Source organism: Theobroma umbraticum, unplaced genomic scaffold (genome assembly GCF_002168275.2).
Source record: "Theobroma umbraticum cultivar Fairchild unplaced genomic scaffold, ASM216827v3 scaffold_12.1, whole genome shotgun sequence".
NCBI classification, from domain to species: Eukaryota; Viridiplantae; Streptophyta; class Magnoliopsida; order Malvales; family Malvaceae; genus Theobroma; species Theobroma umbraticum.
Genome location: NW_018397269.1, coordinates 3,135,605 through 3,149,535, shown reverse-complemented (window position 1 = coordinate 3,149,535; position 13,931 = coordinate 3,135,605). Strand labels below are relative to the sequence as shown.

Here is a 13,931-nt window from a genome sequence, read left to right as displayed (position 1 = left end):
TTTTATTTATCATGAATGGGTGTAGTTTTACTTATCCAGATTTGTTCTTAATGCTTTTGATTGCTTGACCAATAATTAACTAATTTGTGAATCTAATTAAGACTAGACCAAGAGATTTTAGATTGGACTAAAATTTGAATAATGTATATTCATATCATTTAGGTGATGTGATTCACAATTCGAGAAGACATATGCCAATTGCCATATAATTGAATAATGTATAACAATTTATATTGAAGTATATGGGATACTTGAGGATAATGTGTAGGTGCTTGTTAAAGAACAAGTTCACTGAACATGACCCATTATGAGAACTTCATTTGATATTTCACTTAAGTGTTTATGACTAGTGTTCTCATGTAATAGTCGTGTAACTAGTTCTCAAACTTGAGACACCAAGTTATCTTGTATAGGGAATGACATATTTTGATTTCACTCTTATGGGTTTAGAAATGACCAGATGTCTGAACAGGATATTTTTGGGTATACCATGAAGCATGCAAAGGTGAATAAATGGTTAAGAAAAAATTCATCACCCCAAGTGCTATAAAGGGATGTATCTCACTTGTTCTCAATTCTTGTTAACTTGTATAAAGTCTCTAGCCAAAGCATGATGAATTTAAGGAAAGTTAGTTTTCTAAATTTATAAGGTTAGTAATGAATTATGAGAACTAATATGGTATGTTATAAGTATACATAGAGCCATGCTTTACGACATATCTGAGATTTTGGTGAAAAAACCATATTACACTAAGAAGCGTATCACTGAAGAGCTTTGGCAAATTTTATAATTGACTTTCTAACATTTGGATGGTCATGATTTCTTGCTAGATGTCGTTTATGATCTATAAATATAAATCAATTATCAAATCGATATTTGATTAAGATTTATATTTATTGCCAACATGTTAAGCCTAATGGGTCACACACATTAAATGACATGATTAGGATTAAATAAGAATAATTAATTAAGTTGGACTTAATTAAAAGAGACCAAAATAAAGTAAAAAATTAATTAAGTTCACAGAGACTTAATTAAATTAAAATACAATTGTTGTATTTAGGCTTACAACTTAGTTTGGCTATTTATAAATATATTATATTAGCAAACTAAAAGCTCTAAGCCTCCAACCACTTCTCAGCTATTTTATAAAATAAGAAAAAAAATAATTTTCTTTATCTGACAAAAATAAAATTAGATAAGAATTTTTTGGTCTTTTTGTTTTAGAAACAAAACTTGCTAACACAAGTAAAAAATCTTACCTTTAAGAAAGTCTTATTTGGTCACTGTGTAGATTATTGTTAGAGGTCAAACACTTAGATGGCTGAAGATTTGACTAATCTTAAAGGTGAAGAAACAAATATTTCAGTTACAGGATTTTAGATCGTTTTATTTTCTTTTCAAGTTTCTTACTTCATCACAAGCATTTTAGATTTAATTGGTTCTTGATTACAAAATCTAAAACAAGGTGTGTAATTTTTAAACTTATGAGTATTTATCATTAATTTGAAAGGTACGTATTAATTTATTGATTATTTTTATGTTTGAGCATGAGGTCGAATCTTAGTATAAATTTCTTGGAATCCCGAATTTGCAAACCCCATCTTCTTTTGATGCACAAAGCTTGTTCCAATTTAATGCATGTATTTTTCTAGAGCTTCCAGCATGACCCCATATGAAATTTCAGTTCAGTGAATAGCTTTTCAAGGAAAAAGAATGCCTACATTAGATAGGATGTCCTGGTGCTAGTCACTGACTGTACTAAAGAGATTCTTCTTATTATTCTATTTTTCCAGCTTTTGTCTAACTTTGAGAACCGGTTCTGAATAAGTTTCCCTTGTGATTCCTCCATGGATCATAGGTGTGCCGAGAACTCTTCCCAAAATCCATTGTCAAAGGGATCTTGGTAGTATTACTTAGTAAAATTCACTCTTGCACTACACACATTAGAAGAAAACAGTATTCTTGATTTAGCGAGGCTAACCTTTTGTCCCTAAGCCTTGCAAAAAAACATTCACTTGTTTTATTGAGGCAGCTCCAAATAACATTAGATCATCTAAGAAACAAACATGAGAGAGAGTAAGGCCTCTTCTAGTTAATTGGAGCAGTTTCCATCTCCCCATATTTACAGCATTCTCCAAGTAGCGAACCAGTGGATCACCCTGTTGGATTCCTCTTGTTGGAGTACTGTTCCAAATAAAAGAGAAAGTAGGTGTTTTAACAATGAACATTATAAGTTTCACCCAAGCAGATGGGAGACCAATTTCTTCCAGTACTTCAAGCGGATCATAGGCTTTCTCCAAGTATGAAATTCTTTATCTTAAGATGTCTTTCTTGAATTGTGCTATATATATTGATTTTTTAATTATATTACAACTCTCTTTTTTATTACAATGCAAGGAAACAACAACAAACAAATTGAAACCGCATCATATAGACCTGCTACTGATACTCTTTGCAACCAACTCAACATGAAGTCTTATCACTCAAGCAACTCAAGCAGAAAGTAAGATTTAGCAGATAAAATGTAAAGCATGGTTGGCTATCACTCGTGTTCCAAGGACTACCTACAAATTTCACAACTCTGGCACAACATAATCTTCCATGGATCATCTCTTCCTAAACTGAATTCATTACTTGGCAACCTTAAGCTTGTCTATGTACAGAAACCGGCTCCTTTATGAAGTTCACAGGTTTTCATTGGGAGGGCACTGAACTCACAGTTGCCTCTAATTGGTTCTCGGCGGGTTGAGTTTTGAGGAATTCCAGCACTGGAAGACGCTGCAAGTGCAATGCAGATGAGGAACCACTTTCCAAGAGAAAAACTAGCCCCATAGCTATGTCAAAGAAAGCTCGAGACCAGCTTCTTCAGATTTCAAAGTCAAAGATTCTAAAACTTCATGGCTTCTTAAAATCCATCAACAGCGACATCCTCTTTTCCAAGAATTCTGTGCGCATCTGCAACTAAACAGCTACACCTAGAATCTGCAATACAAAATCAACAGATAATGATAATAATAAAAATGATAATAAAGAAGTATTATTTAAAATGATACTAATAAAATTAATCATTATTTAAAATGATAATAATAAAAAATAAAGAAATAAAAAGGAAGTAAAAAAGGAATAAAAATAAATAATGAATCAATCAGATAATAAGCTATAAAATGATTGAGTTATAAAGGATAAAAAAAATAAGTGATGATAATGATAATAATAGAATAATAAATTATTAAAAAATGATAATAAAGTTTTGAAAGGTTTTTAAAATGTAATATAATGAAAGGATAAATAATAAAGAAGAAATCAATTTTTACAAATCACCCTATCTGAAAATTAGGCAAAAGTTTTGATAGAAACTTTTACCATATTCAAACCAGCAATACGACGTCGTTAGCCATTTGAGTTTTTTTTTTTCTTTTCTCAGCTTGAGAGTTAGTTTTTCTCAATATGGATTGACTAGATTCTTTATGTATAAATTAAGATCCCACCAAAGTGTTGGGAGTGTCATAAATTTTCTCTCAATTCAATGAATCATTATTTGAAATCATAATAATAAAAAAAATAAACAATGAGTCATTCAGGTAATAAACAATAAAATGATTGAATTATAAAATGATAAAAAAAATGACAATGATAATATTAGAATAATAAATTATTAAAAAAATAAAATTTTGAAAGGTTTATAAATAACAAATAAGAAATTAATTTCTACAAATTACCCTATCTGAAAATAAATCAACAGTTTTGAAGAAACTTGTATTATATTCAAATCAATAATACGATATCCATAGCCATCTGAGTTTTTTTTTTTGTTAATTAAGAGTTAATTCTATCTAAAATGAACCTATTAGATTCTTTATGTACAAAAAATAAATTTTCTAAATTCTCATATCATTGTGATAATTTTGTTTATCAGACAAGGATCAAAACTTATACTTTATATAAAATTTAGACATAACGCTCAAATAATCACAAGATAATAAACCAAGCTAATTAATTAAGATGACAAAATAAAATAACCGATATCACAAGTATCAATATAAAAATAAATGTAAAATAACCATCCTTTTTTAAGTTTTGATAAAAAATACAGATTCATTAGTTTTCAAAATAGATACTCTATCTCAAAAAATATTTTTTATTATAAATATAAATTTAGTTGTTAATCAACTATTTCTATCAATTTGATGACATGACAAAAGTACAAAAATAATTTTACTATTGATTAATTTTTAAATTTACTATTATATAATTTTATTAATTAAAAAAAAAACTCCCCATTTGGAGAGCACCAAAGCTCCTTTGGGTAGCCCGATTTGATGCTCCCCTTTTTTGGGAGGCTGAGGAGCATTGATTAATACTCTCGATTTTTTGTAATTTTTTAAAACAATATATAATAATAATTTTTTAATTTTATAAAAAAAAACATTTTAATTTTTTCATAATCTCTGTTAATGATAGTAGCGTCCATTTCCTAAATTAATGGATCTACTTAAAATTTTGATTAAAATTTAGAGAAATGAAAGTATTTTATCTTAAAAATAAAGATATAGTGTTAAAAAAAATCTTTAAATTATTCTAGCAAACTCAAATAAAGTTTTTTTCTCTTATTGTATTCAATCAAATCCCTATATTTTTATTTTAAATTAAATAAACTCTTATGATTAATAATTAACTAATTAACATTAATCAAAATTTTCCTTATCATTTTATATCCACGTAGTATTGATGTAGAGGGTGAAAAAATATCATGTAATCATATCAAATTAATATATTATATCATTAATAATTATGATATATCAACATACTATATTATTATCAATTATGATATGATAACATGCCAAGTTAACATCACACTTAATCAAATGACATTTTAATTAAATCGATAATTAAGAATAAAGATTTATTTAATTTAAAATAAAAATACAAAAACTTCAATAAATATAATAAAAATATAAAAACTCATCTAAATTTTTTAAGATAATTTAAAAACTTTTTTAAATATTATACTTTAAATTTTTTTTACTTGATTTAAAATAAAAGTGAATGCAATAGTAAAATAAAATTTTATTTGAATTTTATTAAATAATTCAATAGCTTTTTAAAACATTATGATATATATTTTTTATTTTATGAGCAATTACCATAAAAAATAAATTAAAAAGGAAAGAAAACAGCTTGCATTTATGTAGAAGATGTTAACATGACCGCATTGTTGCTAAAATCTAGTAGGTAATTGGTATGACATTATCCCATCATGGTCACATCCTCATTAACACATTTAAAAGGAACTGGGAAAAACACAAAGAAAAAGTGAGACCTTGACTTGTGCTAAAAGGTGGTGCTGTCTGCCTCTTATTTTAAGATTACATATAGCTGTTGGCTGAAGATTTTGCAGATAAACGTAAAGCATGATTGTCTATCACTCATGTTCCAAGGACTAACCAAAATATTCACAACTCTGGCACATCTTAATCCTCCATGGATCATCTCTTCCTAAATTGAATTCATTACCTGGCAACCCGAAGCTAGTGTATGTACAGAAATAGGCTCCTTTATTTCAGTTCACATTTTTTTTCATCGAGGGGGCACCGAACTCACAGTTGCCTCTGATTGTTTCTCAGCGAGTTGAGTTTTTAGGAATTCCAGCACCGAAAGACGCTGCAAGTGAAAAGAAAATGAGAAATCATTTTCCAAGAGATAAAACTAGCCTCATAGCTGTATCTAAGGAAAACTTACCCGAGGCTCGAGACCAGCTTCCTCAGATTTCAAAGTCAAAGATTCTAACAATGTTATGGCTTCTTGAAATCCATCAACAGCCACATCCTCTTTTCCGAGAGTTATGTCCACATCCGCAACTTTAGCGAGGGAAACAGCTACATCCAGAATCTGAAATACAAAATCAACAGGACAAAAACAATGCTACACGCTTCAATACCAACAAAAGCATCTATATCGGAAGAACAACGAAGCTTCTCCAGCACTAGAATGGATTTCAATTGCAAACACATACCATTCTGATCTAGTTTCATATTTAATAAGAACTACCTACTCTATTTTGTTTCACAAGCATTGGTTGTCACAAAAACTTTAACAAAGTTTAAATCATTCGGATTTGTTTTCCTTTCTCAGGTTACATTTAGACCAGCCAGAAAGAAAAGGGCGAGGGGACAACCCTGAGCGAAGCCTCTGTTAATTCATTTTGAATCCTTAGGCCCAACATTTAAAAATTAATTATTAGTATGCATCCTCTGCCCTAAAAGCAACTGGCAACAGGTCAGCAGACACAGCTAAAGCCACCTTAACGGCAAGCCAACACACCAGCCATGTATCAGGTATACGCACCAGGAAGGCACTTATACCACGACTCTTGGCAATATTTTGTTAATACGTTGTCTTTCAGGAAACATTAAAAAAAATGTAAAAAAGAAACTGCATATTTCTCACAGGTCCTGTGGAGGCATAACCTGCTCTCTTTTACCAATCCCTACACCTCAGGACCTGCTAATTAGGGTTTTTTAGAGTTTATGATTATGAAGAGGGGCTTAGTGTTAATTGTTGCATTACAGTTTAATCTGATAGGAATCTATTAGCAGAACATTGGCTGAAACTGTATAATGTGAGAAATTCCTGTGTGGCACCAAAAAAAAAAATGAAGGTGGAGGATTTGATTGACAGGAACTGACAGAAACTATGGAGGGTCCAAGATTTATTTCTTACAAAGTGAAAGTTTGATGTAAGTAACAATGAAGCTAATAAATAGGTATTGTGTCACAGGTAAATAGGTATTGGTTAACAATCAGGCAGGTCAGCAGCCCAAGCAGGCTATCCAACTAGCTCAACAGACAGGAGGCCCAACCCATTTGCATATCAAGGGGTAAAAGTTTTAGCACACATTTTTTAAAGTGCAGATAGGCTATTTATTTTCAATTGAAATGTAGATTGGGTGAACATTCAAATTTTAAAGTGTAGATAGGCTGATTGGTAAAAGTAGCAAGAAATTACAAAGCCATCCCTCCAAATGGAACTTTTATAGTTACTAATCACAAAACTATGTATGCAATTTTCCTTTTTGTACACAATTGCGGTACAAAAAGAGAAAAAGAATACTTAATCCACCATGGCTGCAATATAATGTCCCTACTACTCAGGAAACATCTCTAAGAATTCCTACCAAAAATTATAGAATGTATGCTAAAACCTTCAAGAAATTAGTGGACCAGTTCAATTGATCCACCTGATTAACTGTCACTTGACAGCGCAATTTAGATCTATACAAATACTGCATGTCACAAGCATCTCATTGAATACCATTTTGATAGCACTACAATGCCAAGATACAATTGTAGACCTCACTAGATAAACTTGAGAGAATCCATAAGAGACCAGGAAAGTACACTTTTTGCTATCAATGTCTTTGATTCAATTAAGTTGTACATATCCAAACGCAATATTTCAGATCAACAAAGGGGTTAAGTTTTAGTCGGTTTTGAATATAGTGAAAACTGAAATTCAAATATTAATGATAAAAGATACATGTCATTAGAAGACATAATATGATTCATGCATAAACACATTCATAACAGAGACTGTGATGATAATATCAGGCTAAGCTAAAAAGAAGCAAAAAAATGACGAGGAAAAGAAAAACCAAATTGCTACCTGAGAAGAAATACCAGGATTATGCTTGATAACATCACGGCGGACACCCAAAGAGCGAAAGTAGTAAGACCTTGCAGCTTGCAGATCTCCATCATAATACTTAAGATCTCCAATTTTATTAAGTGAAACAGATAGTGTATGTGTGATCTGTAGAAAGTAGGTTCGAAATGATCATGGTGACTCATTAGTGAAGAATATAAAGGCAATATGACAAAGCAAAGTTTACAGGGCAATAACCTCCAAATCATCTGTTGGCAATTTTGTAAGGAACTCAACACTCTCCTCAAAATAATTGATTGCAGCACCAGCATCTCCCATTGCTCGACTGCTAGAACCTTAAATGCTTAGATTTACTCAAACATTTGCATCACAAGTACAAAGAGTTCTTGTTCCCAATAAGGTTATTTCACTGATTCTTCTCCTCTAAGTTTTCCACATCATGTTTTAAATGAGACCAATCTTCACATTAAAGATCCGTTTGTTTTTTCTCTTCATAAACAAGATTATAATAAGCATAGCAAACTAATATAACTTCAATTACTTATTTCAAGAAAATGATAACAACTTAAAACTTACACAAACCAAAAATCCTACCAGATAACTAATCCAGTATAAATAAAACTATAACACAGATGGAAACTCCAAACTCTTACCAAAGCTCAAACACTTCAACCAACTTGTCCACAAAATTATTATTTTTTAGAGCTGAATGCAATTCTCAGGACAAGAACAATATCCCTGTCTGCAGTCTAGACCAAGGAAATTTTTGTGTTATTAATCTTTTATTACTAGTTCTTTAATTAGTTCATTGGTTATGTTTCTAAAATGAGGCAAAGCTCAAAAACATAAAAACAGAAATAGGAAATAAAGAAACCCAGACCAAATCAGGCACAACCAACATTATCTTATGCGTTTAAGACTGCAGAAGCTTTAGCTTCAATTAACAGCAGTATAGCAACAGCACACATGATCCTATCTCAAACAATACTCATTTCTAACATCTATACCAGGAGTTATGTTGCTCTGACTATTCATTTTCCAAGCAGTACTTGAGTCTGACACATCCATTGGACGTGGGTATGAACGTCCAACCCTCCAAATATAAGGAAGAACTTAGAAATAATTGAATATATCCATGTTGGACACATACCGTTTCCAACACTCACACTCACTACTGAGTCCAATAGACAGGGAGTAGCCATGGGCTTTGCAGCAAATAACAGTTAAATCATTGAATCATGGCCCATATATCACTGTTGCCAATTGAGCCCATGTAGAACATTTAATCCGTTGATCAACTGGACTGCGGTGCAATATTGAAGTCCAACAATCAACATCCAAATGGTTAGCCAGATTTGACGAAAAACATCTATATTCTTATGTTCTCTCTAAAACAACCATCAGTAACACATCACATGCAGATTTAACCACTGTCTAAAATCCCCTGACACCACTTCCTAATGTCAAATAAAAAGAATATGGCCAAAAGTCCTAAACCAGGTTCCTTAGCATAATTGGATAAACAGATATAGCAGTAATAAAAGCCCATATTAAATGATTGGATAAACAGATACAGCATAATTGGATAAACTTAGACAATTCTCAGTGACCAATCCTGATTAACAATTTTTCTTGACCCTCAGACATAAACTGATGCACCAATGAATATAAACTATCAACATAGCATAGAGACGCCATAAGAATTCAAAAAAAAAGTAAGACTCAAAAGAAATCTACCATGCGCGCACGGTTCTTGATTCAAAACATTAATGCTTCTCTGCAGTGCTGCAAACAGTACCCTAGAGTGGTCTGAACAGCATTACAACAACTAATACACCTGCTAGAACAGAATAGGCTATAACTAAAAGACCTCTTGAAAACCAATCTCAAAGGTCTAACTTAGTCCCCAAACCAAAGCCAAGCTCACTCCAGCTCAACCTTAAAGCTCTCACAAACCCAACAAAATTTTAAAACAACTAGGTTTCAAAGAAGAAGAAGAAGAAGAAGAAGAACAGAAGTGTTCTACCAATCCAAGCTTATCACTTAAAATGAAAATGCATACCTAACCTAGGGCCTTGACCCAAACCACAATCCTCTAGCCCATGTTTATTCAAAACTTGGCAGTGCATTCTTGCCCCTTAACATTTTCAGTCACAAATTGCAAACTCATAGCTGACGTGCATTGTCTACCACCTTACACCCTGACAACCTTTATAAAAGTCTATGATCTACCCTTTTCCCTTAACAATAGGGTATTATCTTTTAAATCACATTGGCACAGTTTAAACATCTTAAAACCTTAAATGCACATTTAGTAACAGAAATTTTCAATCTTGCAATTCTAGATGCAAAAAGTTAAAAACAAACACTGATGCTAATATAACCTCAAAGACTCCAAAATAATTTGGCTAACCATTAAACACTTAATAAAACCTGATTGTGCTCTTGTTGTCTATCAAAATTAAAAACCAACAGTCTCTGCAGACAACATCAGCTAAATTGAAAACGACATGTGTGTACATACAGGAGAGTGCAAATAAATATATTTAATCAATAGAAGAGAGGAGTGCGTGTGGAAACATACCAGCTATCACCAAGCATACCAAGAACTGCCCCAAGCTGTGAGCACAACTCTGATGTGTTGCCCACTTTATCTAATTGATCTCGAATGTCTTCCGCACACATACTGAGTCTAGATTTAGCACTTTCTATATTTTGAGCACGAAATGCCTATACAAAGCACGCAGAAACTTATTTCACAAAACCCAAATAGCTACTAGAAATAAGGAAATAAAGCAAGGAGCAGGTAACTTACCCTCATGGCCTGTTGCACCAAGAAAGCACCTCTGTCCAATGAGACATCCTCATAAATTACCTTTTTATCCTCATTCAGAACTTGCTCTCCTTCTCCATTGGTGTCAACATGAGCCCTCTTGATCCTAGCATGCCCTTCGATAAATCGATCCACTATGCTTTGAAGATTGGTGTCAGGTTCCAATTTCTCTATGTCAGCTCCACATAATGGGCAATCCTTAAACCGTGATATACACACTCTAAAAAGAATAAAAAATTTATCACAAATAAGCAAAAAAGGGTCAATTACGCCAAGCACATAAAACGATTTATTACCATAAAAAAAAGGTCAAATAAGAAAAAAAAACCCACAAAAAAAAGATTGTCACAAAAAAAGAAACAAAACACAGTCAAACAAGAAAAATGCATCGATGAATTAAAATGAGAAAAAAAAAGCAGCAAAAAAGGCCATCAACTAAGAAAACCCATCAAGGATAAAGACGCAGCATAAAACAGTCGATTAAGAAAACCCCATTAAAGAATTATCATCGAAAACAGAAAAAAAAAACCGTGAAGTAATAAATACCCAAAATTTTTAGCGAAAGCAACAAGGGGAAAATTGATTATTACTTGCAAAAGAGATGAGAACAAGGGATGCATTTGGTGGAGTCAAAGAGAAGAGCTTGGCAGATCATACAACTGAGAGGACCAAGCTTGAAGTTGTTGGAATCGTAACCAAAGGGACATTTGGGAGACACGGTAGCGGTGTCGCCGGAGTCTTTCCTTGCCGCTTCGCTGCCGCCGGTGGCGGCTTTTTTGGCAGAACCAGCGTCGTCCGGTCGAGCCGCTTTGACGAATGGGCAAACAGGGGTGGTCATCCTCTCTCTATAAGAAGAAAGATTGGAAGCAGAGGAGGAAGGAGTTTCGAAGGCTAAATATATTTGGATTGGAGACGAAAATGACGTCGTTTCGATCCTTGCTTTGTTTCTATGGCTCCCGTTGTCTTCTGCAACGCGTATTCACTTCAACGGCTCATCCTCTTGGGAACAGAAACGATCTGTTGTTATATAATTTATAGTTTCCTTTAATATGAAACCCCTACATTTTCTCTTATTTCTAGAAAACCCCATGAAGTAATTTTTACGCCCACTTGGGGACAAGATAATGATATTTCTTTTAAAAAATTTTTAGAGTTTAAATTTTAGATTATATCAAAATTGAGTTGTTTAAAGTAAATGTATCACTCATTTATTATTTCTTCAATAAAAGATTAGTAAATTAATTGGTTGAACGAATTAAAAAAATTCATTATTTGAGATATTTTGATTTCATATTTAGATTGTCTTTTAATTTAAATATTAATTTATTTGTTATTAATTTATATTTAAATTAAAATTTAAAATAAAAACCCACACACACACATACACACACACACACACACACACACACACATATATATATATATATATACTTACCATTTTCATATTAGTTTCATCAATCAATTACATTTAACTATATGTTCACTTTTTAAATGGCACACAATTTTAGAATTGTGATATTCTATTTTTTAACTTTGCAAATTTTATTTTAAAGTGATATAAAAGCTAAGAATCACATCCAAAATTAACATTTTAATAAAAGACAAATATTAAAATATTATTATGGAATATGAACATATCACACCACATTAGATCAATTCAAATTAGAGTAAATTTGATAAAAAATAAATGTATTATCCACATTTTAAATATTTCAAGATTTATCTATATGTGGATATTATCTAAGAGATAATATGAGATTTATCAAGAAGATAATATAATTTAAAAATATATCTTAATAGGAAATTGTGATAACTATTGATCTGTAAAGGGCTTCAACCATAAATAAAGGATCACCCCACCCTCATTTGTATCATAATTATTTTTCATTTCAAGCATTGCTTCAGTAATACATACAAGCATTCTCTCAATATCTCTTTTTTCTTCTTATTTTTATTATTTCTTTTACAACATGTTATCAGCACGAGTTTTGTCTTCCTATTTCTATTATTTCTTTTACAACTTGTTATCAACACGAGGACTTCCCAAGAGGTCACCCATTTTAGTATTACTTTTGCCTAAATCTTTATGATCACACCCTAAGTGAGAATATTACCATTAGACCAAGTGCCCACCTTGCATATTGACGATACATTACTAAACAATAGATCGAAAAGAAATCTACTTAACTTCAAAGATGTACGCTGTAATACGTATTGTCTTAAGACAACTTATGGGTAAAATAAGGAATGTATCTACATCACCTTTTATAAGATGGGCCAGAACACCATCCATGAGGAGTTGGAAGCTTTACTATTAGAGTTGTTGAATCTTACGCTACCATGTCCTAAAGATTGATAAATCCCCATGAGTTTGAACTTTGGTATGATCATTTAGGTCACTCGGGAGCGATGATAATACGTAGGATAGCCCACAATACTAAAAACACCCTTTAAAGGATTAAAAAGATTTTGTTGTTCAAAGATTATACTTGTGAAACTTGTTCACAAAGAAAGCTCACTACTAAACCTTCTACGACAAAGGTTGATTCTAAATCTTTTTCATTCTTGCAAAGTGTTCAAGGTTATATTTGCGGACCAATACAATCGGCAAGTGAGTCATTTTGATATTTTATGATATTAATAGATGCATCTTGTAGATGGTCTCATGTTTGCCTATTGTCTGTATGCAATGTCACCTTTGAATGTTTACTTGCATAGATTATAAAGCTTTGGGCACACTTCCTTGATTATGCAATTAAGAGCATAAAAATGGATAATACTAGTGAATTTACATCAAAGCGTTTTGATCCATATTGTGCTTTACTAAGAATCAAGGTTGAGCACCCGGTTCCACATATTCATACTTAAAATGGATTGGCAAAATCCCTAATTAAATACATTCAAATTATCACTTATACTTTTTTATTAAGGACAAAGCCTAACTATTCAGCGTGAGGTTAGGTTGTTTTGCACGCGCTAGCACTAATTAGTATGCACCCTACCATTAGCCACATGCTATCTCCCTTGTAGTTGGTTTTAGACTATGAACCAAACATTTTACATTTATGTTCCTTTAATTACGTTGTACAGGTGCTTGTAGCACTACTAAAAAGGACTTATTCTTTAAGAATACTTTCAATTTGAACCTTAAGTGGACAAGGTGTGGAATGCAAGACTATAAGATGGCAACTAATTTTGTCTCTCTTTTCTTTAGAAAAGCTTGGAGGAGAAGAAGAAAAATGACAGCTCAAACTTTTTGAAGAAAAAGTACGTTCTTTTATTTTCTTCCAATTTGTTCTCTTTTTATTAAAACTCTTACCTCAAAAGTTTAATCGACATGAAACATCTTTGAATCAATCTTGACCATCCATTTAGAGTTATGGAAGCATCAAACTGGCTTCATAATTATCAAAATTAAAATTAAAGAATAAA

The 13,931-nt window shown here is 31.9% G+C and overlaps 1 protein-coding gene across 2 annotated transcripts; it reads right to left on the bottom strand.

Annotated features, from left to right (window-relative positions):
• Positions 1 to 5,161: 5,161 nt before the first annotated feature.
• On the bottom strand, positions 5,162 to 11,487 carry LOC110425811 (zinc ion binding protein). 2 transcript variants are annotated; one of them, XM_021440854.2, is made up of 7 exons: positions 11,090 to 11,487; positions 10,482 to 10,719; positions 10,251 to 10,396; positions 7,904 to 7,994; positions 7,667 to 7,813; positions 5,744 to 5,893; positions 5,162 to 5,665 (listed from the first exon to the last, which is right to left on the bottom strand). In XM_021440854.2, the coding sequence occupies exons 1-7, from the start codon at positions 11,335 to 11,337 to the stop codon at positions 5,582 to 5,584; spliced, it is 1,104 nt and encodes a 367-aa protein (XP_021296529.1). In that variant the 5' UTR covers positions 11,338 to 11,487; the 3' UTR covers positions 5,162 to 5,581. The 2 variants fall into 2 exon arrangements, with proteins under 2 accessions (XP_021296529.1, XP_021296530.1); XM_021440855.2 differs by having other exon boundaries at positions 7,904 to 7,991.
• Positions 11,488 to 13,931: the final 2,444 nt, after the last annotated feature.